Source organism: Drosophila ananassae, chromosome 2R (assembly GCF_017639315.1).
Source record: "Drosophila ananassae strain 14024-0371.13 chromosome 2R, ASM1763931v2, whole genome shotgun sequence".
In the NCBI taxonomy this organism is placed as follows: domain Eukaryota; kingdom Metazoa; phylum Arthropoda; class Insecta; order Diptera; family Drosophilidae; genus Drosophila; species Drosophila ananassae.
In genome coordinates, this window is record NC_057928.1 from 22,743,405 (window position 1) to 22,769,926 (window position 26,522).

Sequence of the window (26,522 nt, forward strand, 5' to 3'; positions counted from 1 at the left end):
CTACATGTATAAAAAACGAGAATGGAACTGTAAATAATTAATAAATAGTTGTTAAATCGCTTTTTGTAAATTAGAAGACAACATTGTGTATAGGCAACCGTTAAAAAGGCAAACAATAAACAATTAAATTAATGGAAAACCTCTCTTTATTTTTTAATTGGAATATTTCCATGGAATCCCAAAAATATCAAAGACATCTGACACTTAATTTCAGTACACAAACCGGCTTGCTTTATTGCCTTGGCCCCAAACCCTGGGTTACATAACTACGTTCTTCCTATAGACTTGACCCAAATGGGTCAATGAATTCCTGGGGCCTTTTCGCATCAACAGTTCTCTCAATCAAACAATCAGAATGTAATTCTTAAATATGTATGCATTATGTGCGAAATTTGTTTCTTTCTAAATTGAAGTCGATATACTTTACATTTGATTACGCTTTTGGATGATATCCCACTCGATCTGCAACTGGCCATAACTTTTGGATCTTCAATGGTTAGCTATTAGAGTGCAGTGTAAGTGTAAGTTCCGAACCAAAATTCACATTTCAAGGATATCTTGTATAGTACAAAAATAATCTGTATACGTTATTAACTAGGTAATTGAATTTTATCTTCAATGTGTATGTATTTTTAGACCGATATTCCTCCTCACTTGTCCCAAAATTTATATACAATATCATCCTTAGAGACCTATTTTAGTGTTACTTTTTTGGATTAAATATGCGTATTTTTATCTACATGATCTGAAGCGATGGGTTTCAAAAATGTGGAATTGAAATACATAACTAAGTGGTTTTGAATAAAATTCGTTAAAAATTTTAAAAGCCAATTTAAAGCTTTAAAAACACATCTATTGGTAACCCCCCTTCAGTTATTTATAAAATGGCTAAAAACTTATTTCACTAAAAGCCTATCCTAGATCTCTCTTACTGGAGATACACCTCCTGGACAACGTCATGATGATCCTGCTGCTGGGAATCGTGCAGTTCCTCCTGCAGTTGCAATTGATGATGCTGCTCCTCCATTCCCCCGCTATCATCGTACTCAATCAACTGATCATCCTCCGACTGCTGATGGTGATCGATGATAATGTGCTCCTGACCCAGCAGCTGGTGATCCTGATGGTAGTCATGATGCTGCTGGTGTTGCTGGGATTGCTGCTGCTGATGGTGGTGCGGATGATGGGTGAACACCAGAGGCGGTGGCGTTGTTGGCGTGGCTATATGCTCATGGATCGCTGTCGAGCTGGTCGACGACGATGCTGTGTTGGCTGAATATGTGGCTTGCTGATTCCTTACAATATGACCGGCGGCTGTGACACTCGTCACGCTGGCACGCTGATTGGTGCGTGTCAGGGTGACGGTCACCTCGGAGCCGAGGCCAGCAAATGAGACGGCCGGCGGTGTGGCCGGTGGTGGCGAGGTGTCACCCCCAGCTGCCGCTGCGGCTGCTGCTGCTGCTGCCGAGGCTCTGGCCTGGAGTATCTTACGGGTGGGCATTTGGGACGTGCCGCTCTGGGTGGATGTGGATGTGGTGGCGGTAGTTGCTCCCGATCCAGATCCAGTTCCCGTCTGTGGCACGTAGTTGATGAGCAGGACACGCTCGCCGCTGGTTGTTTGGGCGGCGTGGCCTCGCAGGATGCGACGCTGGAGCGTGGATGTGGCTCCCGTTCCAACGGATGACGGTGTGTTGCTCCTACTGTTGTTGCTGCTGCTGCTCACTGTTGCTGTTGCTGTTGCACCGTTGTTGCTGTTGATGTTGCTGCTGCTGCTGTTGTTGTTGTTGTTGCTGGTGTTGCTATGTTGCTGCTGCTGTTGGTGCGCCGGCTGCCCGCTCCCTCCTCCTCCTCCTCCTCCAGGGCCGCTGGTCATATCGTTGGCTCATCATTACGTATTATTACCGCCTTTCAAAATGAAAACCTTCTTTACCAAAATGTTCTTATTGTTGCCCTGATCGGTTGAAAGTGATGATGTGGGGAAATGGAATGAATGTTTTTTTTACACATTTAGTTTTGATATTTTTTTTTTTTAAATGGAGGATTGTAGTTTTTTAAACGTGGCAGCGAGAAAGAGAGAAGACAAGATAAAAAACGATTCGTTAATGATCTGGTAATGTGCCGAACAAAAGTGTTTTTTAAAAAGTGTCTAAAATATGCAGTGCTGCAATGGGTGTATGATGGTTGGATGGTGCCATCTCGGGTGCAGTTAGTCACATCATGATCCTGTCCAAGTTGGTACTCGTCTTTCGTTCAGGATGTCATTCTAATCAGGAAAAGCATGCTATAGAAACCATAACCATAGGGAATAATATTATATATTACAACAAATATTAAATAAAATGGCTAAAAAGATAAAATAAAAAATAATCCATCACCAAAATAAAATATTTAAAATAAAATAAAATACATAACAAAATTTTGTATAAACATTTTTTGGTTTATTTTTGTTTTTTTTTTGTGTTGTTTTAAATAAAATTAAATTTTATTTAAGTATTTAAAAAGACTAACAATAAATTGGCACTTCAGATAGGTGGAATATATCATCATAAAGGATATTCAAGGATATATTCCATAGAACTGAAGAAGCACTGCAGGGTCTTAAGCTTTTAGAAAAAATTTCCAACTATTAAAATTAACAAATATACATGTATATATAATTGGTTTGAATTAAAAATAAAATTAGAGCGCATAGTTCTTAAATCAAACAAAATGAAAGCAAAAGCCGGGATTGGTTCTTGAGGGGCATGTTGGTGGGCAAAGATATAGATTTGGATTGGAAACCCTTTTGAGCGATCAGATAATCTGTTCGTGAGCTTAAGTAACTCCATATAGATCAGGGTTTCTATTTTACATAGCTAAGATAGTTTTCTTTTAAAACTAATTAGTTTTTGAAAGCAAGGTTTCATCGCTCGTGGCCACTACTTAGGCCCTGAGTAAGAAAACCTTTAAGAATTAAAAAATGTTCACTGATCCTGGGCTGGAGTCTGACTAGAAGTCCTCTAGCACTTAAGGGATTGGGTCAACCTACACATTAATAAGATATATGCTTGTGAAATCCAGTAACCATAGCGCACTTAAACGTAAGTCTAGCAACAGAGCCAACTACAAATAATATGTTTCTTGGAAAGAAATCAACATTTTAAAATTTTACAACAAAATCGTAAACAACTAAAAATAGTCTGCAATTGACTTGTATCATTAATTTAGAATTTTTCTACGCAATCCGTTTTTAGCAGAAGCAAAAATTAAAAATTAAATAGAATAGTACAAAATGGAGCTACGTTTGTCCGTCTGATCAGAGCGTCTGTTGTGGTTGTTGTGTTTGCTGTTGCTGTTGTTGCTGTTGCTGCTGTTGTTGTTGCTGTTGTTGCTGTTGCTGCTGTTGTTGCTGTTGCTGTTGTTGCTGGAAATCAGTCATATTCACCTGATTCAAATTGCTTATGATCTGATGGCCCTGCAGGGTCTGAACCTGGGCAATGGACAGCGGTCCTCCACTCTCGCTCCCATCACCGGCCTGTGCCACCAGCTGTTGCTGCTGTCCGCCGGCCTGTTGCTGAGCGGCAGCCGCCGCCTGGGCGCTCGTCGTTGCCGTTGTTATGTTGCCAGAGGAGTCTATGATTTGGTGATGTTGCAACTGCTGCTGCTGCTGTTGTTGCACTTGTTGCACCTGCTGCACCTGTTGCTGCTGAACCTGTCCAGATGTTGCTGTTGCCATTGCCTGCTGCTGCTGTTGCTGCTGCTGTTGCTGGGCTTGTTGCTGCCCGTCGGGATCCTTCTTCACCTGGACACCTTGCAACGTGTGCAGCGATTGCACGGCCTGCACCTGGGGCACACCGCCGCTGGAGCTTAGTCCGCTGCCACCTGATCCAGAGCCGCTGGTGCTGCTGCCAGTTTTCTTACCACTGGGTGCTGCAAGGAAGCAAGGATTTCCAATAAGAAGATTGCCTACTTTCAGGAGCAGAATTATAATAAATCGGAATATAGAAAAAGTATAGAGCAAGAGGACGACACTACAGCAACATCGTTTTGTCCAAAAACAGAGAAGAATCGCGTCCTTCAACAGGCTACTGAAAGTGGGGGAAGTATGAGGGAGTATGTTTGTTGTTGAAATGGAAGTGTTAGCAGAAACATTAAAAGACAAAACAATTTTAAATGGTTGTTAGGTTGTTAATAAATTATTTAAAAAGATATCTACGTGTTAGGATGCCAATTTCGAGCAAATACTTTTGAGGGAAAATGATTTTAGAAAAAAAGTATCAACTTTGAGGAACAAAGATGAGTAGTAGCCGTTAGTAGACGGATTAGGATTAGGAGATCGACCAGAACAGTATTTTCTTGCAACTTAGACGAAACGAAATTAACAAACAGCCAATTGCAATAAATTAAACATCTTCAGGGATTAATTTTGTTTTTTTTTTTTTTTTGTTTTTTGTTATATAAAAAAATATATAATATTTTATTAAACAATTTGTAATATAATGTTTAAATAGAGAAACTTAAACCGATTTACGATCCTCGATTGAAGTAATTGTACATTTAATTTTTACAAAAATTATTTGCGACACTAATTAGATTATTTAAGTAAATTAGTCGAGTATTAATTAACGTCGAGATTAGGGGCGATTATTATTCATGATCTCTATTGTTTTTTTTTTTTTTTGTCTCTGTTGTAGTACAATATGCAAGAAAATACTGCATAAATAAAGTGTTTGTGTTAAAAAAAGCGCAATTTCGATTCAAATATATTCTTGCAAATGCAAATGAAAACTTACGCAGCAATTAATTATGGAAAAAAATATAAAAATGATACAGGAAATGAACACGAATCATTCGATCAGATCACGGGGAATTTGTTTGTTTGCTTGCTTGCTTGTTATTTACAAATATTTATGTTGTTTTTTTTTTTTTTAGTGTAACGTGTATATGTGTGTGTATGTGTTTTGGAAATGTGTGTGGATGATTGGTGGTGGTGCGTTGGAATGATTGAAGGCATCGGGCTCAGCAGGAGGCAGCTACTGTGATTGCGGCTGTTGCTGCTGCGGCATAAAGACCTGATCGCCCACAATATGTATGACATTCTGCATGCCCTGCTGTTGCTGTTGCTGCTGTTGCCCAGTACCGCCCCCGCTGCCTCCCTCGTGTTTGATGTATGTTGTCTGCTGGCCGCCACCCGCTAATGTTGTTTGTGTCATGTGTTGTTGCTGTTGTTGCTGTTGCTGCTGCTGCTGTTGCTGCTGCAGTTGCTGTTGCTGCTGGGGGAGGACGTTTTGGGTCAGAATAGTGGCGCCAGTCGCCTGCGGTGTATTGGATATTACTCTCGTTGGCGTTGTGCCCGCTTGCGATCCAGTTCCCGTTTCGCTCACTGTAGTGTCGCCCTCAGCCGTGGTATTCATCTCCGCGCTGGTGTCTAGTGTAGTATCGTTACCGGACTTACTTTTCTTCTCCTTTTTAACGCCTGGTTTGGCAAAGTGCCGCAGCTCGAGATGGCGCCGCAGATTCCTCGATTGACGGATGACAGCATAGCATATGGGGCAAGTAGCAGGTTGTTCCGATTGTGATCGCGATCGTGGCTCTAAAAGGGGAGTTTATGAATTAGTTCCCACAAATATGATCTACAAACTATATAAAAAAATTATGTTATTTGTGAGTACTACTCACTGTCTGTTCCGGGCGGATGTTTGGTTCGTTTGGCCTTCGGAGTGGATGAAACGCCGCTCGTATTGCCGCCAGAGCTTGTGCTTCCTTGCGCCGTTGTTATCTCGCCAGTTGCCGCATTGGCCGACGTTACCGGTATCATATTGTTGGGGTCCATGGTCACAATCGTCTCCACTTTCTGTCCTTCGCTCTTGATGATCGGTGTGGAGGTCAGTAGTTGTCCCTCGGCCCCGTTCTCGCCCAGAACCTGTCCCGATCCGTGTGAAGATGTCGGTGTGCCCATAATCGTATCCATTCCGTCAACTTTGCTGATTTTCGAAGCCGTAGCTGTGGAGAGGATATAATTATTATTTATTAAAAATTAGGATAACTCTCCCGTCCAACTTACGTGATTTCTTGTTAACACGTGGCTTGCGCTTGCGTGCCGGTAGGAAAGCCTGAATCACTGCCTGGTCATGTTTCGCCGCGTCCGTGGTCACAATCGTTTGCTGTTGTCCGGCTGCATTGGTCTGGGTCGTGGCCTGAAGGATCTGGCCCTGATGATGGATGTCCTCCACCACCTGAGCGTGCACCGTCTGCTGTGGGGCCGTGGCAATTGTGGCAATTAGTTGGTCCTGGTCATGGTGTTGCGGTATCATGTGCTGTAGTTGTATCGAGTGCGTGGTGTAGTCGTCCTTCGTCACCGTCTGCGGCGCCAGTCCCTGGATGTTCAGACACTGGGCGGCCTGCAGCAGCGAGGGCAACTGAGCGTGGTCAACGCTCACCTCACCGCGGTAGACGAACTCCAGCAGCGCCTCCAGATCGTTGGCATTCACTCCGGCCAACATCACTACTGGGTGCTTGCATGGGGTGTTCTACAAATACAAGAAATGCCATAAAATTAAATATAATTGTCTTTATAACTTAACTAATTATTGTCATCTGATAAAAGGCTCTATAGAGAGCGGCGGCTATTGGGATTTCTCATTCTTGACAAAGCGCGCCAATGGTCCGTCCGTCCGTCCGGAGGCCGTGAGACAACAAATAAAGGCCAAACAAAACAAAAACAGAAGGCGGCGCGCCGGAGATGGAGATGGAAACCTCTCGCACACTCGCACCACACACTCTCTACGCTACGCTCACTCAAACAACTGTAAACCGGCTTTTACTTTTCGCGCTCTGCACATTCTTCAGCAGGATTGGAGGAGATTCCGAGGAGATGCTAAAAAAGAAAACAGAGCATACCTAGCTCAAGAAAGAGCACACATCCATCCCGGCTCTCCTCTCCTTTCCTCTCACCCTCTCTGGATATATTTAATTAGCCAACGGTGCTGCTCAGAGCCGAAACTGAACTGGAAAACAAAAACCACCCCGCTCATCTGCTACCCCTGCTGCCTCTGCTACAATGTCATCGTCCGACCCTCCTCCCTCATTCACCCAACCACCCCACAGAGCGCTCTTTGAACTCGCGCTCATCGATTTTTGTTGTTGTTGTGTTCAAGTTGCATTCCGTACCGCTAAGGGGGGTAAAGAGGTTTTGGGAGATAGTGAGGTAGACGGACCGGGAGCAGGAGCGGGAGCAACTAAGAGCGGCCGCCATGTGTTCTGCGTGCGTGTGTGAGTGTAACGAGATCAGTACATCTTGTACATTTTGGACTCTTCTTGCAGAGTTCAACATTTATTTTTTTTTTTCGCCCACATTTCCCCACTCTGAGCGGCGTTTTTAAAAATTACGCTCTGTTTACTTTTTTCAGTGCCAGAGAGGAGAGGAGAGGAGCGGAAAGGAGAGGAGAGGGAGAGGAGAGGCCTACAGCCGGCGTCCCATCAGGTGTTTTTATTTCGCTGGCCATTCTGGCCGCTCTGTTTTGGTCATCCCAGCGGTCAGGAGTCAAATCCAAATTTAATGCAAAATACCTTTCAAAAACCAAAAGTAAAGTCCAAATAGAAAGGCAAACTTGTGAAGTACAGTATCGCGAAAATAACTTACAACCGGGCAGGCCTAAAGGTCAAAAAGTTGCCTTCTTTTTTTTCGAAACGAATTCAAAGACAGGGCAAAGTCTGTACGAGGAATATTTTATGGTAAACACGTTGTGAAAAGTGTTAATTAGCTGTGAGCTTGGACTAAACTTTGATAAATCTAGTGCGGAATTAATTAAGTTTGTATTTTAAGCAAAGAATGTGATTAGAACTACCTTGGGGTAAGGGAGGACAAAGTCAAGACGTTCAACTTGAGGCATATTCCAAAGAAATGCCTCCAAAACCAAGTGGCTCCCCTTAGCCAGTTTCATCTGTACAGTTCTGCCAGCAAAAAAGAGGTCGCGCTCGTGTGCACCCAACTAATACCAATACCAACACAAGCACAGGCCAAAAAAAGCTCCAACAGTCCAACAGTCTTATTTGGCGCTCTCGTTTGCGCTCGCTCTAACACACATGCGGCGCTGAAAGTTGGCGCAGCAGCAGCTTTCTGGCCCTCCCACCAGCCATGGCCCATGGGGGGGACGAACTGGTTCTCTCGCTCCATCACTCTCTGCGCTCAGTCTCTCTCTCTACCCCCAATCTCTCTGTCTTGCTCCCTCATCACTCTTCGGTCGAGAAAAAAACCAATAGTTGATAAGAAAGGGGGGGGTTGGGGGTTGGCCATCTGGGGGAGGGCAACCCAGCATGGGAGAAAGGGGGGTCTGACGTTGAAAGCGCAACTCATTCAACTCAATTGACAGTGGAAAACTTGTACAGAAATCTCTAGGCAACTTTTGGAGCGGAGCGCCAATCTCCGAGATGTTGGACATGTGTATGCAAGTTTCTCTGCGCTCCACATTAACCTATTTCTGCGATTGGATTTCTCTGTTTACAAACTGTACGCCACGTTTGAGGTTAGGTACGGACAAGAGCTCCAAAACGTCACTAAACACTGAGAGAAAATTAATGATATTTCTGCCACAATGCAAGCACGACTATGCAGTTTCTCCTCTGTGATGTATTCAGAAACTTATTTTACTTATCCCAGAAATATATTTTTAGTTTTTCTCAGTGCACCATTCTTACTCACCTTCAGCAAGTCCAGTAGGAATGGCGAGGCGGCACAGAGGACTATCTTGTGGGCGGGAAAACTACGCCCGCCGGCGGCCAGCGTGCAATCGACGAGGTCGCCATGGCAGCGCAACAACTGGATCGCCGACACGAGACTGGTGCCGTAATCACCCCAGGTGAGGGAATACAGCGAGTTCATGGGCAGCGACATTAGGGCAGTCGCGTCCAAGTCCAGCAGTTGTTGTTCCTCTCCAGCGTTGCTAGCTGTGTTAAATTCGCTGCTGTTTGTCTCCAACACGACGACGGCTGTTTTTCACCTGGTTCCAGAAAGGATAAACTCTTTAAATCTGGGATTTTTTTCCAAAATCCCCTCCTGCTCCTCTCCTCCTTCCTCCTCTCCTGGTCCTCCTCCTTCTCTTGCTCTGCTAATGCTGCTTCTTGCTCCTCGCCGCTTCCCACGAAACTGAAACAGAGAACAAAAAAAAGAAAAAGAGTACATGTTAGTATTGTGCTCTCCCTCTCACTCTTATTCTCCCATATTCGGTTGCTCTCGCGAGAACGAGACAACGCATGTGTGCGCTCGCAGGAATTTTGTTGTTGGCCCCGAGACTTTTCAGACGAAAAATTTCTGTTTCAAATAATTTGTTGCTGGGCCTTATATCCCCACAAAAATAGCGCGCAAACCACAAAAATACACATTTTTTTTTCAGAACGCCAACCTACTGATCACGAACATGAACACTCTGGCCGATAATTCAAGCACAAAACCGCACACACACAACACACCATACACCATACACACATACAGCCGTAATCGGACTCGTCGTTGAACGCACAATATTGAAAATTATAAATTGTACAGTGTCGTCGTCGAACAGTATTCCTTTTTGCTTCAATTTTTTTTCGAAACGTTTTTGTGCGTTTTATTAACGTGGTCTCTTGTTGGTTTTTATATTTGTTATTGTTTTTCCCGCTCCGGAGCGCACTTTTTCGTGTGAAATTATCTTCTCACCGGAGCGCCAAAGAAAATTCAGTGCCGTGGGTGCTTTCCCTCACTGTTCCGTCTCTTGGATTGTTGATTTTTCTCCTGCAGTCCGCTCGCTAACGTTGAAAAACTCGAAATGAGACACAGGCCTGGGTTTTAGCTCTGCTGAGCAAATCGCTTCGATCGAATTACGCTGCCGCTCCGCTGCCAGCGCACCAATTTTTCAGTCTCTATACGGGAGAAATGTTTTCTGGTCATGCGCTCACGTCCGCAACGGTGGTGGTGTGTTGTGTTGTATGTATGGTGGTAGTGGTGGTGGTGGTGGTGGTTTGTGTGTCGTGAGCTGACTCTCGAAAGTACAGTTGTTAAACGGCATTGCCAGATGCGAGATATCTTTTATTGAAAGGGGGAAAGAGTGTTTTCTGGCCGGAGAGGAGAGACAGACAAATGTCTGAAATGCGGAAGATGGTAAACAAAACTATAAAAGGTGGTAAATATTAAATAGTAAAAATATTCTGCTCCGACATCGATTTAAAACACATGTGCCGAGTGTCGAGTGCCGAGCGAGTTCGCCCCTGGCGACCGAGAGTCGTTAGTTAGAATTAGTGATAAGAAAGTTTCGGGTCACGCCAACACTAAAAAATAGTGTGCTTGGATTAAATTAAATGATAAGAATGGAGTGGTTAAAGGGGATTGAAATTCAAAAATATTTCCAACTGTCGTACAAAAATGTATTCCTATTCCAAATAAGAATTATAATTTGACTCAAAAACAAATCAGATCAAAATATCAAGAGATCCTGTAAACAATAACAACAAGCTTGGGAGAAAAGCCGGCTCCGTCTCCGTCTCCGGGTCTGGCTCGCTCTTACGCCCCCTACTCCCAGTCTACATTCTCTTTTCTCTCCCTTTCCGCTCCTCTTTCATGCCAATCACCTGTTACTTTTGACACACCTGACCCTATTCTCATCTGTCCTATGCAGATCAAATCCCGCTCGTGAGCGAAAGCCGCTCGTGAGTCGAGTCCATGAGACAGAGTCATGGGGAGAGTTATACGCAACGCTCTGAGAAAAGCGGTAAAAGTGAGCAACAATGCGAATTAAAGATTACAATTTTCTCTGTTTTGATACTGGACCACGAGAAATTTCAATTTGAAAGACCCCCCTCTGTATAGTTCCAATCAGTATATCACAGCTGGCAACGTCGCCAGCGGCACACATGGTTGGGTGGGGGCCTGGGTGTGGGGTTTCATGAGCGCCGTTTAAATTATTTACAGGGGGAGTGAATTATAAATATATTTTAAATATATCAAAATTAAGAAATTGAAATTTTTCTAGTATAATAAATCTATTTTTAGAAAAAAAAGGGGGAATATAGATCCCACTGCCTGCCTCCCATGTTCTGAATTGGAGCCAGCAAAGTACAGTGAATTAAAATTGTACTGAATTTGATAATTAAATGACTCATATTGTAGAACCTTCCCTATTCGAGACTATTAAAAAGGTTCAATTTAATCTAATTATTTTAATCTAATTATATTTAATCTATTATAGTATATTATCACTGTTATTTCTATAATAAAATAAAGAATTCAGCACAAATTTGTTAAAAAAAATACGCAAATGATGTCGAGTGTGAGACAGTGGGGCCTTCGGAATACATATAACACCATTTAGTGTCACTAATTAATTAAACAAAACTTGTTATTTTGTCCCTGCACTAAAACTGGAACTATCACCTCATGGTGGATGCCGTGGATATAAAATAAACCGAAATGTAGCAAGTGTACTGGGTTCGATTCCGACCGCAAGTGGGAGACACAAATCAGCTGCTGCTGCTCCTCCTGCTCCCACGGAGAGGCCACAGAGCAGAGCGGGAGAGGGAGCGGGAGCGGGAGCGGAAGCAGCGATGGCGCTGAGGTCTCTGTTATTGTATCCAATTTCCCTCTTAAAATAATACTCTTGGGTTGTCTCAGAAATCAGAGACATCTCTGACAAGTCAGAGTTTTAAATAAAAAAATAAAAATGAATTATTTAATAAATAATACATGAATTAAAAATTAAACAATACTTGCCTAGTACCATCTCACTTGCTGGGATTGCACCAAGTCACAGACTGGTAATAGATTTCCTCGCCATCCTCGGCGCCAAAGGCAAAGACACAGCTCTTGTTCACAATCACTGACAGACGGACCTTGGCCACCAGGTCTAGTGGCTTGATTAGCGGTGTCTCCTGGACAATGACAATGTGCGAGGCGTGATAGATGAGAGGATCCCCGGGGTAGACGAGAAAATCTGCTCCAAAGGCATCCCCGGAAGTCACGAACTTTCCTCGCTTCCACAGATCCTTAAAAATGCGATATTTCAAAGAGCTTGTGTCCAGGAGGGGATGGCTAACAATTTTGGCAACTGGGAAACATTAAAAGAGGAATCATTTTTTGTGATAGGTTTCTCTGGAGTTCTCTGGAACCTACAATGCTTGCCGAGATGTTCACACGGCACTTCCACCAGAGCGTTTTGAGGATCAAACTTGAAGTTTTGGGAGATTTCCTCAAGGATGTCTTCACCTCTTAGGGCAGCAGCTGAAAAAAAGATTCAATAAGAGAGTCATGGTCAATTACCATTACATCTAACCAACCTTTATCCAGTTGCCCCTGCTTGACCAACTTCTTGCGCTTCCCCGCCAGGATTTTATCCATATACCGTTCTGTTTCCCGTAGTTTTTCCGCCTTTAGAGTTTCCGACTGCCCTGAAATACGGGATTCAAACTGCGCCTTCCACTCCAGTAGTTCATCTGCTGAGGGGACAGACTTTAACGCCTCTGACTTATCCACCAGTTTGGCTATGTGCTCCTCCAACACCAACTGGGTTTCGAATTTCGTCAGCTCTACAGGTAAATCTGAAGTAGAGAAGTCCTTCTTGTATGCCTATTAGGATTTAATTTATAAAAAAAGTAACCCACTGGACTGATTGGGACTCCAGCCCTTGGTGTTCGCTGTGCCCACAGGAGCACCCATTATCCGATGTTTTGTTCGCAGCTCCATGTAATCTTAAGAAAGAGTGGGTTTAAGTTTATTACTACCTTATTTAATAGTTATTTGTATACCATCCACGTTGAATACATAACCGGTGCCATTTAGAAGAGTTAAATACATTTTTCAAAAGAAAGAAAATTCCTCTTATTGTTGCCCGAGAGAGACCTGTTGTTTTCAGTGTTGCCGTTTCTAGCTGTAAGAAAAATGTAAACCTAAAAATCTAGCCTTTTCGATAAACTTAAAGAACTCGAAGCTTAATAGTATAGAAATTCAGAATTTCATTTCTAAGCTACTTTATTTTCTGATATATCTTAATTATTACAAAGAATCAGAAAGTTACAATGTAAAACATTGTGTTTGAAACTGGATTCTTGTGGTTTTGTTAACAGAATGTTAAAATAACATTTGCCTCTCTGTTAAGTCAATGTAATTTCTTACAAAGTCCCATCTCTAGAAAAGTATTGTTGCCTTACCAGCACTGGTCACACTGCTGACCGTTTGTTGTTGCTGCCTGTTGTTTTTGCTCGCCAATTCCCAGCTGTATATAACATTAAACAATCGCGGTGCTGCAACAAATTACACATAATTTACATAACACCACGGCAACGGCACGCAACAATGTGAAAGAAAGTGGGCAGGCAACGAAAAGTGCGTTCGAATAGCCCGTATGGCTAAAAAATCGGGCAACGGCGAAAAAGGGCACTGGCAAGAAGAAGACAACGACAACACCCAGTGTACAAAATATACATAAATGGATAAAATAAATAGCTAAAATTAATCTGTTCCTATTTAGTGCTTGTTAATACATCTATTTGAGTATTAATTAATTGTGAGTAGTATTAATTTGCCCTTCCGCCCGCTTGGGGGCAGCGGGCGGGCGATTGTGGGGGGTGGGTGTGGACATGGGTGGGTGGGTGCGAATTTTTGGTTCTGTTGTTTATTTTTCTATTTATCTTTCGGTTTATTGTTTACTTTTGCCCAGCGTATGCTAAACGTAATGCGAAGATGGGAATACGCCTATTGTTATTGTTCGCACATTGGTCTATACCAGTGGTCTTGAATTATTACGAATTTTTGATACCCTTTCTGAGAGGAAAACGTGAATTCCAAGCTTAAAAATTAATTAAAATAATTAGCAAATTAAAGTCTAATTATGCCTCAAGGGATGTTTATTTAATGAGCTTGTAACTTGTCACGATAAGGGACTAGGACTAGGACGAAGTCCCAGGGAGTGGTCTTTCTAGACGAATCCCCTCTGCACTGGGAATTAATAATCCCCCACAATGGCTCCTATCCCAAAAACCTCATGCCTTGTGGGCCATTTTTAGTAAAAAAAAAACTGCTTCCCTCCTCTTTTCAGACCCACCGATCGAATCGAACGCAGGCGGCGGCGAGGAGGAGGAGCAGAACAAAGGTTCCTGGGCTCTTGGCCATGTAAGTTCAAGTCAGCTAGCTTGACAGCGTCTCGAGTGCGCAGTATATAACCATTATTATTATTCCATACCCATGGCCAGGTCATGTGGCGAGAATTGCGACAGCTGCCGGCATCGTCATCACTGCAACCACCACCTCCACCGACGTCGTTAATCCAGCAACTCGGGTAAGGAAATGCGAGGCGAGGCAAGGCAGCCAGCTACAAAGAAACGTTAAACGTTGCGACCTTCAGAAGAGCGCCCACCACACACGAAACAATAATCGACCATTAAAAGAAACCATAGCCATAACTCGAGTGTGAATGATAGATTTCCATTCCATCCAAGGCTACTGATTTATGGAATCATATTTAGGAGAATAGTATACTCCTTCATTTCTTGTTCAAACTATAGTTATATTTTTTCGAGTGCATCTACTAAGTGCTTTCTTTCTATTGCAGCGCCTGCATTAGTCATAGGAGGAATGAGGATGACAGCCGACCCAAGGGAACGGCGCCAGCACAACAACAAGCAAGAAGAACCAAAGCCAAAAGGCAAACTAGAAGCGGAAGCAGCCCAGCCCCTCGGCATATAGTTATTTAATTAATTTAATAATCCGTAAACGGAGCTGGGGACAATATGTTCAAGATAAGGCAGCGGAACTGTATGCTGATTGTGACGGCCCTGGTGCTGGCACCCTGCATTGTGATCCTAATGGTGATGGCACCCGAGTTATCCACCGAACAGTCGCTGACACAACGCCTGGCCGAGTGTCATATGCGGCTGCAGTACCTGGAGTCCATGTACCGTGCCCGGCAGGAGGACGTGGCTCTGCTCTCGCAGTATCTCGGCCAGCTGCAAACCGCAAACACAACGATAACGGCCAGTGCTCCGCCACCTCCTCCACTGCAGGTGGTGAACGTCCTGGATGGCCTGAGTCCCGAGGCCAGACAGCTTCTGAGGAACGCCTCTCATATAAACAGAGGTGGAGGAGCGAATGGATCCCTGACCAGGAACCAGAACATTCGTCTGCCGAACGCTTATCATTTCCTGCCTCATCTCCTCGACGATGCGGGATCCTTGCGCCCCGCCTACTTGCAGAGCAAGGGGCGAACGGATGTCAGCATTGTCCTGGGAGTGCCCACGGTGCGGAGGGAGAAGCAATCGTATCTCCTTGGCACGCTGCACAATCTAATCGAAAACATGAACGACGAGGAGCAGAACGAAACCCTCATCATAGTCTACATTGGCGAGACGGATCCGGAAGCTGTCCAGCTGATAGCCCGGAAAATCGAGACTAGTTTCGAGCAGCAGGTGGAGAATGGACTGATTGATATTATAGCGCCAGCACCCAGTTACTATCCCAACTTTGAACGGCTCCGCATCACCCTGAACGATCCTCTCGAGCGGGTGAAGTGGCGCAGCAAACAGAATCTCGACTTTGCCTACCTTATGGCCTATGCCCACTCCAAGGGCACCTTCTACGTCCAGCTGGAGGATGATATACTCACCAAGAGGCAGTTCATTACAACCATGAAGAAATTCGCCCTGATCAAGAGCGCCTTGACGAAGCCCGATCAGCCCGCCTGGTTCGTGTTGGACTTCTGCCAGCTCGGCTTCATCGGGAAGATGTTTAAGAGCGCGGAGCTGCCCTACTTGATCACCTACTTTCAGATGTTCTACAACGACAAGCCGGTGGACTGGCTGCTCACCTACTTCATAGAGTCGAAGGTCTGTCGGACGGACAAGGACCAGAAGCACTGCAACCAGGAGAAGGCCAAGTACTGGCAGCACTTCCGGAAGTCTCTATTCCAGCACATTGGCACTAGCTCCTCCCTGAAGGGAAAGGTCCAAAAGCTCAAGGACAAGCAGTTCGGCAGCAAGGTGCCCCAGTACTACGCCCACACCCACAATCCCCCGGCTCTGGTCAAGTCCAACATAGCTCCGTATAAGAACTACGTCCTGAAACGAGCCTACCGCGGCGAGTCCTACTTCTGGGGCCTGCTGCCCCAGCCCGGAGATCTGGTGCAGATCATATTCGAAAGACCGACGCAACTGCGGCGCTATCTGTTCCGGAGCGGGAACTCGGAGCATCCGTCGGACAGGTTCTACAATACGACGGTGGAACTGCTGCCGGCGGACACGCTGAGCGAGAACTCTTCCGTCTGGAGTAACTACAACACCACCACGGATGGCTATCTGGTGGTGGGCGCGTTCGACAGCATGGGCGTGGCCGAGGGCCAGCTGGATGCTAAGATCGGTGCCATCAAGGAGCTGCGCCTGCACGTCCACAGCGACAGCGAGAACTGGGCCCTGCTCAGCGAGATCGAGCTGCAGGAGTGGGGCAGTGATCCCAAGTCGGAGGTGAATGCGGCCAAGCCGAAGTTCGTGGCGGGCAGCTGATTATTGCATCGCCACCGGGAGCGTCAAGATCTGGAGGACTAGGAAGCGCCTATCCACTAATCCAATTCGTCTATATCTCTTAGGGTCAATGGATCTTTCTAATCCCCCTTTCGAAGGGAGATCCCCAATTCGAATCTCCCTTTTCTGTATTTTTCCAAGAACTTCTAATATTTTTCTAAAAACTGCTCTCAAAGTTGATGAATCGATCCATCCTGGTGTCTGTAAATCTGTGTGTATATTTTTTGAACGATGCTTTTGCCCTTTATTATCTCAATGTGTATATAATCTCCCGAAATGTAACTCTCCTCACTCTCCTAGCTGTAAGTAAAGAGTCCTTGAAGAAAGTCCTTGACTTTCATGTCCCCCAGAACCAATTTGTTAGGGTTTCTTTAACTTAAGCGTTAATCATCTCCTGGACGATATGGTTGGCTTGCAGATCGCTACTAGACTTATTGAAACCCGATGCTCTCTCCTGCGAATGTCCTTTGGGATTTTAAAAACTGCAAGTGCCCCCTTCCAAGTAGGTCAAGTTGTGTGTTATGTAACTGAAGTGGCTTTTATGTACTCCCCCTCCCCCCTTATGTACTCGAATATTGAATCTTTTGTTTAGTTCTAAGTGTTATCCTTTTTTTATTGACAGCCGAACAAAAAACATTCCAACTCGGTTATCATCCAAACTTGCTGAATAATCTCACAGTTCTCAAGAATTTTAGTTTAATCTTTGTAATTATGGTTTAATATTTATGTTAATTATACTACAATTATTCAGTTAATCTCTGTATCAGTTATATAAAGCCAACTCGAAAACAAAGCCATAACTATACGAATATATATCCCTGAAGCATAATATAATGACACGATTTTTTAGCATTGTTGCTTATTTACTGTGATTTGTTAATAATTTTTGCATAACAAAATATTAAAAAAGAAACGAATTACAAAAATATATATACATTATCGGAGAAAAGAGCAAAATTCCAAAAACAAAAGTCTTAGTATATCGGTTTTTATATACGAACTAAAATATTAAAAATTAAAAATAATTGGTTTAACTAATTGGAAACGCCAAATTTTTTGATAGACTCTAACTTAAAATTAAATAAAATAAATAAATAAATATAAAAGACCTTAAAAACTTGGTTCCTGTTGAGTAACGAGAATTGTAATATATAGTGGCATATAAATATTTTTAGCTTTGGTTCCTTTTCTTATTTTATTTTTCGATATATGCCTCTGTATAATGAATATTTAACAAAATTGTAGACTGCTTTCGAGAAAATGAACAAATTAAAAAGTGTTTTGCATATACTTACTACTGCATATATATAGTATATACAATATATAATAAATATATATATATTTTTTTATATAACCCCAGTGTCATGTTCGCGAAACAATAATTTACAGCACACGCTCTCTCGCCACAGACACTCGTTTTTGCCAAAAGAAATTAATAGAAATAGAAATATTAGCAAGCAACAATAATAGTTCATAAAAAGTGCAATCGAATGTTGAAGAAACTGACTTGAATTTTACATAATTATAGCTTATTATCCCATCCTATCCATCTGATCCCTGCCTCCCAGCCTCGACACAAGGATACGAATTATTTTTACAATTATTCTTAAGGCGTTGGGACAACTTAAAGCTTAATCGAAATCAAACTTGAACAAGTATTGCGTGTATTGTGTGTATAAGTTTAATAAATAATTCAAATATTTGAAAAAGAAAAATGTGTATTTTTTAAAATTAAATAAAGCTTAGGGTCTTGGTAAAAGATTCTACAAAGAATTCAAAAAAGATACAAATTATAAAAGATATTTCAGAGAGATCCCTGAAGATATAACAACTTTTTTAGAAACAGAAACCTATTTACAGACCAGAGTCCTGTCAAGGCATTCCTAAATATAGTTAGGATTTATAGGAATAGGGACTAAGGATGAAACTGCACTGATTGCCTAACTGGAAGAGGCTGTGCAGGACGGCAAAGTTAAGGTTGAAGTCCAGAAATCCCCTCCAGTGTCATCTTTTTCCGGTCATCCTGCTACGTGACATTGAGGCTCCAGATGTCGGGATAATAGTGCATCACATCTAAGAGGATTATCCAGATAATAGGAAGAGGCAGTCACATATATAAGGACCGACCAAGTCCTTGCCAAAGGCTAGATTATCACTCTCACCCACAAAAATCACAATCGGGATGTACTCTGCTGCTTGGGAGTCATGTTTTGGATCAGACCTTGCACCATCTTGAGGACATAGTCTTGAGCACCATCTCTAGCAATCCTGGGCCTAGATGGGATTCCAATGACGTCCTTAACACCCATCCTACCCTGGCCATAATTAATAAGAGGTCTCATTGCCGGATCAGCTCTGAAATCCTTCCTTGGACTTCCTTCAGCCAACTTGTAGCCTGATTTGGTGGCATTTTCAATGGAAAGTGGCTCTATGGGTTGGATCTCCGTGTAATTCAAACCAAAAAACACCAGGACCACTCCCAAGTAGATTAAAACAACGGCCCAGGCGCAGCAGGCTCTCCAACGAATCTTGATCACCTTCATGATGGTTCTCACAAATAAGATTCAATATATAGATTTTGACAAATAACACTTCAGAGATCTTGATTTTTAACGCACTTTATTGTTTTATAAATGTTTGACAGTATCCTCTTCCGGATCTAAATTTCTATATAATATTTTTAGTATAGTTTTGAAACTCTGAAAATATCCCATTAACATCACGATTCGTTCGAAATACATTCCATATAACAGTTGATAGAGACGATTACAATACAATATAGATTACAAAATGATTTCGACATTCCTTCCAATACTCTTATCCTTCTCTTCCGTTTATAAATTGTTTGCAACAATGTCCTTTGTTTATAAATATGTCTTGCACAGTAGATTATTTGTATAAATACTTTCATTTGATTATTAAATGTGTGTAGCTTTGTCAGTCGTTTATTTAAGCTTCCAAAGTGCATCCAATTCGTTGAGCGGATCCTTGGTCTCCTGCTGCTCCTTGGCGGTCACCTGCGGGGCCATCTTCATCTGATATGAGGTCATTATACCACCTAGTTGGAAGACAAAGTTATAATATACTTTGTTTCTTTATTGGTTTGTATTTTGTTACGTTTGTTTAGCACGTTGTGGGCATTGCAGAGCACTATCTGCATGGACTGTTCCAGGATGCCGGCATCTCGAAGGGAGTTCTGGCGCTGTGAGGAAATGCGAGACCAAACGTCCACCACATCTAAGGAAATAGAAGAAATATTTTTTGTTTAAAACTTGTAGCTAAAGATTATAATAGTACGTACTTATCAAAATTGGTTGCTTGCTCTGTGTGGCTATGAGAGCGCATACACCAATGACCACCAGTTCGGAGCGCTCAGAACCCGTCAGACAGTTAAGGATGAGCGGAGAATTAGGTGTGTTAGCTGCCCGACAACGCTCCCGATGGGTATCCAAGGCATTTTCAGCCACACCCAGCAGTTGAGCGGGGGATCTGAGAATAAGAAATCATACTTTAGTTATATATATTTTGGATTAAGAGATTGGGCTACCCCTTGGTCCACTTTTTAAGCTGTAGGAGAGACAAATCCAGCACAGCATCTGCTCCATGCATGGACAATTTGAGTTGGTACTCTGTGGAATGGCTCAGTTGCTGGATTTTCACGCAGGTCACCGTGAAGTCATCATAGTGTGTGGGTTGGTCCAGGGCTTGAGGCCAGTAGGGATCAAATAACTGAAAGGAAATAGTGATTAGAGGACAATTTTAGTGATAATTAAGAAATTAAGTCCATATTCCAATCTACCTCATTGGTGGTGTGCAAACAGACCACGGAACGCGACTTCTCCGACCAGATCATCGACCAGAAGTCATTGATGGTGTTGGCCTGCGGCGTCTGGGCCACAATGAAGTTGGGACACCCGACACTCAGGTTCTTCATGTAGGCGGCGTTGATGTAGTCGTCGGTCTGCTTGTCCAGCTTGACCCTGGCATGATCGTAGGGCAGACAGTCGAGGGAGCGATTCTTCTCCGGAAACAGCTTCGCAATGGTGGTGGATCGCTTATTGGTGGCTGATTCCTTATCCAGTATCTTCTGCAGCTCCTGCCACTTGGCGCCCAGTTGGGTCGTCCCATTCAGCATCTTGACGTGCAGATTCTCCAAAAGCTTCTCGTAGCTCTCCACCTCCTTTTGGAAATACTTGGTCGTCTTCTCGTCCGTGAATGTCTCGGTTTGGAATGCGAAATTGCTGGAAGTGCCATTGCTGGCAGATGTTGCTGGTTTGGTCGGCTTCTCGGTAGCGGAATGCGTCAGGGAGACTGAGTCCCAGTCGAAGTTCTCCAGCGAGCTCAGATCCGAGCAGTTGGAAAGGTTGCCCAAGCTAGATCGCCGGGCAGAAGCAGGAGCAGGTACTGATGCCAATGTGGTCTCTTCTGCTACTGCTGGAGGGATCTGTGGGGAGGTGGACTCTGATGGCGGCTGAAATATCAAAAAAATATAGTTGTAATGACAAAGTAGTTCATAGAATTTTATGATCTCACCTCCACAACAGGTTCAGATTTCACTGGCGCGGACACCTGACTCGCTGGGGGAGTGGGAGTGGCTGCCGGCACCACCTGCGGCTGGAGCACGGGCTGCGGCAGCATTGGCGGCGGCACAGAGGCGGAACAATCGATGTCCAGGTCGCTCAGCAAATCCACATTGCTCTTGGTCTTGTGGGCCACCGGCTGAGCCTTCACCTCCGGCACTTGTGGAGCAGCCGAGCTGGTGGAGGATGCGTAGGGAGGCCCACTTGTAGTCGTCTGGGTATTGGCAACGCTGCTGGCACCACTTTGGATGTAAATGGATCCTGTGGGATTGGCCTGATGCGTGGGAGTAGCCTGCTGCTGCTGATGTTCCGGCTGTTGTTGCTGACCGTTGCCTTGGTAGCCGTATTGGGTTGTAAAGTAGTTGGATGACTCCGGATTCCCGCCGGTGGAAGTGGCGTCTTTGGCTGATTGACTTGCCTTGGTGTGGGAGATGATGGGTGACTAAATGGGAGAGAAATCTTGCTAATCTTGTCTCCAATTATGTTGGAATTATTCTTACATCGAAACCTGTGGCAGGATTACTGCGGTTGGCGTTCTCCGAGTCCGTGGTACCCACTGCCTGCTGCTTGCCACTCTGGCTGAACTGGTAGCCCTGGGATGCCTGGGCTCCCTTCAGAGCACTATTGTCCTGCTGATATCCACTGCTGTACTCGTAGTTTCCGGTCTGGGGATTGAAGCTGTACCCCGGATGGTTGGAGTAGCTGATGTAGGTGGCCGAAGAAGCTTGTGAAGATGCAGGAACTTGAGGGGGGATGGAGGCTTGGCTTGGAGCAACAGGGGGCAGAGCAGGAGACCCTCCAGGAGCTGGCACAACAGGAGCGGCAGCAGCAGTAGCTGGCGAGGATGGAAGCCCTGCCGTGGGCTGAGGCGATGACTGTACTGCCTGAGATGGATATAGCGTGGGCTGTTGGGGAACGTAACCAGCTCCTTGTTGGGCATAAGCCAGTGGCTGCTGTGGAGTTTGTGCCTGGGGGTATCCAGTGGGCTGTAGCTGAGGCGTGGCGGATTGGGGGTATCCGGTGGCCTGCTGTTGTGATGCCGGAGATTGGGTGTAACCTGCGGCCTGGGCATATGCAGAGTTGGGCTGAGATTGGGGATAACCAGTAGGCAGCTGCTGTGGAGTCTGGGATTGGGGATAGCCGGCAGATTGCTGCTGAGGAGTCTGCGATTGTGGGTATCCAGTGGACACCTGCTGTGGAGTCTGAGACTGCGGATATCCACTTGGTTGTTGCGTCTGCGGATACCCAGCAGGCTGCTGCTGGGAGGTTGGTACTTGAGGATATCCCGAAGCCTGAGTCTGATTCGGAGCATAGCTCAGAGGTTGCTGGGCTTGCTGTCCTGCTCCATAGCCAGAAGAGGTTTGGTTATACGCTCCTGGTTGTTGATAGTTCTGCCCAGGATATCCGCCAGTCCCCGGATAAGGATTCGATGCCTGGTTGACCACATAGGGAGCCTGCAGGGACACCTCTCCGTGGCTGGGACTTGGGTTGGGGTTCACTGAAGTGGCCACATACAGGGGCTGCTGGTAGTTGAAACCCTGCGCCGCCGAGGAAGAAGCCACTGCTCCAGGTGCCGTTCCAGGCGCAGCGTAGGCCAGTGGTGGAACGGCTCCACTCGGGTAGCCATAGCTATAAGCTCCCGTATTGGCATCCGGCTGCAAGCTGAGCTGGCCCATGGCTCCGTGGAGGGTCTGGGAGTTGGGCGATGCCTGGGCCTTGTAGGCCGGCGGAGCAATGTTCTGCTGCTGCTGCTGGTACATGGGATTCGTATAGCCGGCGGCACTGGGATCGAAATACTGCTGCTGCTGGAGGCTGTAGGGTGGCGGGGGCTCGTTGGGCGGAGCAGTGGCGTAGGTGGAACAGGCGGCCTGGGTGGGGTTTTCCGAGCCGACGGGAACAGGACGAACAGTAGGCACGAACCCTGGTGCGGTTGGATTGGCGATATCTGCCATGGCCGCCTTGGCTTTCAGGTAATCCCTTAGCTTGGGCGTGCTGCTAACAGTTGTCGTGGGCGGAGCTGCCTCCTGGGCCGGTCTACTGACCACCGGCGGAGTGGCCGCCTTGACGCTCTGCATCCTTTGCTGCCGCTCCTCGGATTGGACATCTCTGGCCGAACGGAAACGGGTCAATAGTTTCTGGACGTTGCCGGCCAGCTTTTTGTAGAACTCCAAGCCTTTGGCGGACTTGGCCAGGAGATCCTCATAAACATCATAAGAGGCAGCCAGGGAACTGTAGAAGTGCTCCCGCTTCTGCTTCACGTCCTGGAGTGTCTTCAGCACCGGTGCCGCCTTGGCGTAGTTTTCGGTGAGGGCTTGCAGGATGTTCGCCTGGGCGAGCATGTTTTGGTCCAGCAACTGGGTGATCTTGTCGTGCTTGGCCAGCTCGGTGGCAAAGAGCGCCTGCAGCCCCTCCTGACCCCCATGGGCTATCACCTTTCCCGTGATGTCGTCCTCGTTGATGGCGATTCTCAGGTCCGCATGGAACTGGGCGCGTTGGGCCTTCATCTCGTTGACTTTGTTCAGGATGAGCTTCACGTCCCTGAAGATCTCGGTGGTGTTCAGCTCCGAGCTTAGCTTGGGCATTAGCTGCTGGATTTCGGGCAGCGGTCTGGCCAGGATCTTCAGGTTATTCACGTGCAGGCTCATTGCCTTTCTCAGCGTGTTGTTGGACTCTCCCGCTCGAGCGTGGGCTTCACTGTACTTCTGGAACTCTCGCGACAACTCGGTTATGTGGGCGTTTGGAGTTCGTTGAACACCACTGGCTGCCTGGAACTCCCTCTCTGCTTGGGTTTCGGCCTCCAGCATGTGCGATAGCTCGCTGAGATTGGTCTCCACATCGGCGGTTATCTCGGCCAGCTGGGACATGGCCTCCACCAGATCGCTTATCGCCGTTTTGTTGGCATTCAAGGCGGCACATCGATCCACGATGCCCTGGGGCAGCTTGTTGGCCTGCTCCTCGTTGATATTTAGATTGTCTAGGGTAAGGGAGCTCATGTAGGCCTCCAGCTGGGTGTCCTTCTCCTCCAGCAATCCTCCATACTTCCGCAGAACCTTGGCCTTCTCTTCGCTGTACAGGGAGCTGGCCTCGTGCGCTTTCATCGGCACCAGTCTGGCAAAGATATCCGGTCCGGCATGCTCCTCATCTGTCACCTGAAACCCGATTCCATTCACCAAGTTGGCGCCCTGAACGGCCGCAATCGTGGACAGTTCTGGCACCGCCTCGTGGTAGATGAACTCGTTTTCGTTTTTGGCATTTTTCCGTTTGGCCTCCACGACATCGGCGGTGAAGCTTAGGGATTCGTTGATCTCCCGCTGGTCGGGCAGGCCCTTGGACTCCTTCCGGGCCTCCTCCAGCTTATCCCAAGAGGCCTGTCAGTCAGATAATCATAGATATTAGAAAAATAAGGACTTAGTAAGTAAAGTATCAGTCACTAACCTGGTAGAGGGTCACCCTTTCGCCCATCTGACGCTTCTCCTCCGCATGCTGTCCCTGGTACAGGTAGAGGATGCAGTTCAAGTAGTTGATTTTGAAACGGACGTACTTCTTCCACAGCTTATAGACGGAACTGTCGATGACCTGGGCTACGGGCCCGTCATCACCGCCGGTGAGCAGGGCAGCCAGGGCAGCTCCGTAATAGACTACAATCTGGGCTGTCACTTTGGCCACAACGTGGGGCTTTCTGTTGTCAATCAGGGACTTCTCCAGGATGCACTCCTGAGCCTGGGCGAAGCACACCTGTTGCTGAAAGACCAGCAGCTCCTGGGTCATGAAGTCCCCACCACTGTTGACATTCGCGTAGCGCTCTCGCAGCTCTCCATAAGCCCAGGCGGCGGCCTGGAAGTGGGTGCAGGCCATCTTCATGCCATCGACATCCCCGCGAGTCACCGAGGCTCCGGATTGGGTGTGTGAGGCGGCGATGTTGAAGAGCACAGCCGCCCTCTCGAACCGAAGGTCGGTCACCTCGTGCACGGCACTGTGGTAGAGATCCTTCCAGGTGAAAGTGAATATGGCCCGGTCCGCCAGCTGGGGAAACCGGTTTTGGAGGGCGTGGAGCTGGCAGTAATAGCGCTTCATCACCGGTGCTCCGTCCTTGGTCGTACGCATGGCCTGGTTGCGTAGCGTCTCCAGGGCATGGACTTCCTTGGAGTAGGTCTCCGGGTCCTCATGGTAGAATTCAGCAATGTACTGAAAGTATGGGATAATTAGAAAGGTTTACAAGATCTTGCCAAAAAGGAGATTAATTAGAAAAAGGGAATAAACAGAATCGGAAAGCTGCCATGACTAAGTTGCATAGCCCATCATGGGAATAATGAGCGAATCACGCTATTGTTTGGAAGATTGGGAGATAATGGTGCAAAGTTTGTACTACGAACTAGGTATAATATCTATATTCTATACAATTTATTATAAAAACATAAAAAATATACAGAAGTTAGGTTTCTAAAGCTGCTAGAACCTTATCCTTAGGATGTAGTCTTCAGATTCTTTTTCTCTCCAGGAGTTTTAGCTTTATTTCAACATCCCATTGACTTAAATCCCACCTCTTACAATAAACGTAGGTTTATTGCTTTTTATTTGTTAAATGGCCTGGTATTCTGGCCTGCTAATCAGATGACGATGACTCAGCGCCAGACAAAGAGAGCTTAAAAAGTGAAGGAACGGTGCCTCCTCCCACGACAGAAAGTCGGAGCCACTGCAGCACAAGGAACTCTGCATGTGACGCCAAGTAGCGACGCATATTCTTAGTTGTCCGATAAATTGGGTTAACTAATTGCCCCTCATATTGTTTTGTTTTTATTTCCCTCAGAGCTCTCTTAACTTTTTTCCGATCGCCCCACCGCTCTTATTACCTTTTTCAAAGCCGCAAACGAGGTGCCTTCAGGACTCGATTTTAGGGCGAACCAAAGCATATGCAAGCGCGGCACCGCCTCCATCGTGTGTCTGCCCTCCTTCTGCTTTAGTCAACTTTAGTGAATTTTAGCAATTGGCTGGCAATCAATTTAATTAAAACAAAACAAAAGTCGGCTACAAGTAAAAATAATTGATCCCAGTGTGACCGTTTCTGACTGCACTGAAAATGCCTCACTGCAGTTTCTGGAAAGTACTCGTTGGCTTGAAACTTTGGATGGTGAAAAGTAACGGAATTTTAAAAATTTTAAAAATATTTAGTTGCTTACTTCTTAATGAAATATTGCAGTTTAATTGAATCTAATTCTGCTAAAATATTGATCTTTTAAGCTTTGATACAGCTTTAATTAAACTAACAAAAAAAAAAGAAAAATACGCATATTTTTTAAGGGACACATAAGAAAACATTGCATACACATTCGATATATAAATCCGAATTCAGATTTTAACGCAGATTGACAGAGAATCGATCCACGAATCATTTAAGGTATTCCGCACCAGAATCTGATCAATATTGTCCAA

The 26,522-nt window shown here is 45.4% G+C and overlaps 5 protein-coding genes across 10 annotated transcripts; 1 reads left to right on the forward strand and 4 right to left on the reverse strand.

Moving 5' to 3' along the window:
- Nucleotides 1-204: 204 nt before the first annotated feature.
- LOC6507812 (sericin-2) lies at nt 205-1,873 on the reverse strand. The gene has a single exon (XM_001956357.4). It carries the CDS (start codon nt 1,871-1,873, stop codon nt 929-931), a length of 945 nt encoding a protein of 314 aa, XP_001956393.1. The 3' UTR covers nt 205-928.
- LOC6507810 (transcription factor GAGA) lies at nt 205-8,905 on the reverse strand. Of its 6 annotated transcripts, none has more exons than XM_014909994.3 (6): nt 8,681-8,905; nt 6,044-6,509; nt 5,659-5,982; nt 5,435-5,572; nt 3,425-3,909; nt 205-1,951 (listed from the first exon to the last, which is right to left on the reverse strand). In XM_014909994.3, exons 1-6 carry the CDS (start codon nt 8,870-8,872, stop codon nt 1,889-1,891), a joined length of 1,668 nt encoding a protein of 555 aa, XP_014765480.1. In that variant the 5' UTR covers nt 8,873-8,905; the 3' UTR covers nt 205-1,888. The 6 variants fall into 6 exon arrangements, with proteins under 6 accessions (XP_014765480.1, XP_014765479.1, XP_014765478.1 ...); XM_014909993.3 differs by having other exon boundaries at nt 3,425-3,906; nt 5,306-5,572; XM_014909992.3 differs by lacking the exon at nt 205-1,951 and having other exon boundaries at nt 2,417-3,909.
- A 147-nt stretch (nt 8,906-9,052) lies between these two features.
- Nucleotides 9,053-12,904, reverse strand: LOC6507809 (tRNA-splicing endonuclease subunit Sen34). The gene is made up of 6 exons (XM_001956354.4): nt 12,751-12,904; nt 12,607-12,693; nt 12,283-12,543; nt 12,119-12,226; nt 11,720-12,053; nt 9,053-9,124 (listed from the first exon to the last, which is right to left on the reverse strand). Exons 1-5 carry the CDS (start codon nt 12,797-12,799, stop codon nt 11,731-11,733), a joined length of 828 nt encoding a protein of 275 aa, XP_001956390.1. The 5' UTR covers nt 12,800-12,904; the 3' UTR covers nt 9,053-9,124; nt 11,720-11,730.
- A 227-nt stretch (nt 12,905-13,131) lies between these two features.
- Nucleotides 13,132-18,227, forward strand: LOC26514008 (alpha-1,3-mannosyl-glycoprotein 4-beta-N-acetylglucosaminyltransferase B). The gene is made up of 4 exons (XM_001956353.4): nt 13,132-13,508; nt 14,040-14,113; nt 14,194-14,279; nt 14,553-18,227. The coding sequence occupies exon 4, from the start codon at nt 14,731-14,733 to the stop codon at nt 16,492-16,494; it is 1,764 nt and encodes a 587-aa protein (XP_001956389.1). The 5' UTR covers nt 13,132-13,508; nt 14,040-14,113; nt 14,194-14,279; nt 14,553-14,730; the 3' UTR covers nt 16,495-18,227.
- An 887-nt stretch (nt 18,228-19,114) lies between these two features.
- Nucleotides 19,115-26,335, reverse strand: LOC6507807 (tyrosine-protein phosphatase non-receptor type 23). Its single transcript, XM_001956351.4, has 9 exons — nt 25,943-26,335; nt 24,528-25,277; nt 21,593-24,460; nt 21,046-21,534; nt 20,312-20,983; nt 20,060-20,241; nt 19,814-20,001; nt 19,630-19,749; nt 19,115-19,570 (listed from the first exon to the last, which is right to left on the reverse strand). The coding sequence occupies exons 1-9, from the start codon at nt 26,024-26,026 to the stop codon at nt 19,458-19,460; spliced, it is 5,466 nt and encodes a 1,821-aa protein (XP_001956387.1). The 5' UTR covers nt 26,027-26,335; the 3' UTR covers nt 19,115-19,457.
- Between the last annotated feature and the right edge of the window lie 187 nt (nt 26,336-26,522).

Bases quoted from the DNA above. Each gene is read 5' to 3' on its own strand.
- LOC26514008 (XM_001956353.4), top strand. From the start codon at position 14,731: ATGTTCAAGATAAGGCAGCGGAACTGTATGCTGATTGTGACGGCCCTG.
- LOC6507807 (XM_001956351.4), bottom strand. From the start codon at position 26,026: ATGGAGGCGGTGCCGCGCTTGCATATGCTTTGGTTCGCCCTAAAATCG. The intron at 25,278-25,942 runs GTAATAAGAGCG...CCATACTTTCAG, and splicing joins CGTTTGCGGCTTTGAAAAAG to TACATTGCTGAATTCTACCA. The intron at 20,984-21,045 runs GTGAGATCATAA...TTGATATTTCAG, and splicing joins AATCTGAACCTGTTGTGGAG to CCGCCATCAGAGTCCACCTC.
- LOC6507812 (XM_001956357.4), bottom strand. From the start codon at position 1,873: ATGACCAGCGGCCCTGGAGGAGGAGGAGGAGGAGGGAGCGGGCAGCCG.
- LOC6507809 (XM_001956354.4), bottom strand. From the start codon at position 12,799: ATGTATTTAACTCTTCTAAATGGCACCGGTTATGTATTCAACGTGGAT. The intron at 12,544-12,606 runs GTGGGTTACTTT...TCTCTACTTCAG, and splicing joins CTGGAGTCCCAATCAGTCCA to ATTTACCTGTAGAGCTGACG. The intron at 12,054-12,118 runs GTAGGTTCCAGA...AATGTTTCCCAG, and splicing joins TGAACATCTCGGCAAGCATT to TTGCCAAAATTGTTAGCCAT.
- LOC6507810 (XM_032454016.2), bottom strand. From the start codon at position 8,872: ATGTCGCTGCCCATGAACTCGCTGTATTCCCTCACCTGGGGTGATTAC. The intron at 5,983-6,043 runs GTAAGTTGGACG...TCCTCTCCACAG, and splicing joins ACGTGTTAACAAGAAATCAC to CTACGGCTTCGAAAATCAGC. The intron at 3,907-5,305 runs ATACACCGCAGG...TCCTTGCAGCAC, and splicing joins GCCAACGAGAGTAATATCCA to CCAGTGGTAAGAAAACTGGC.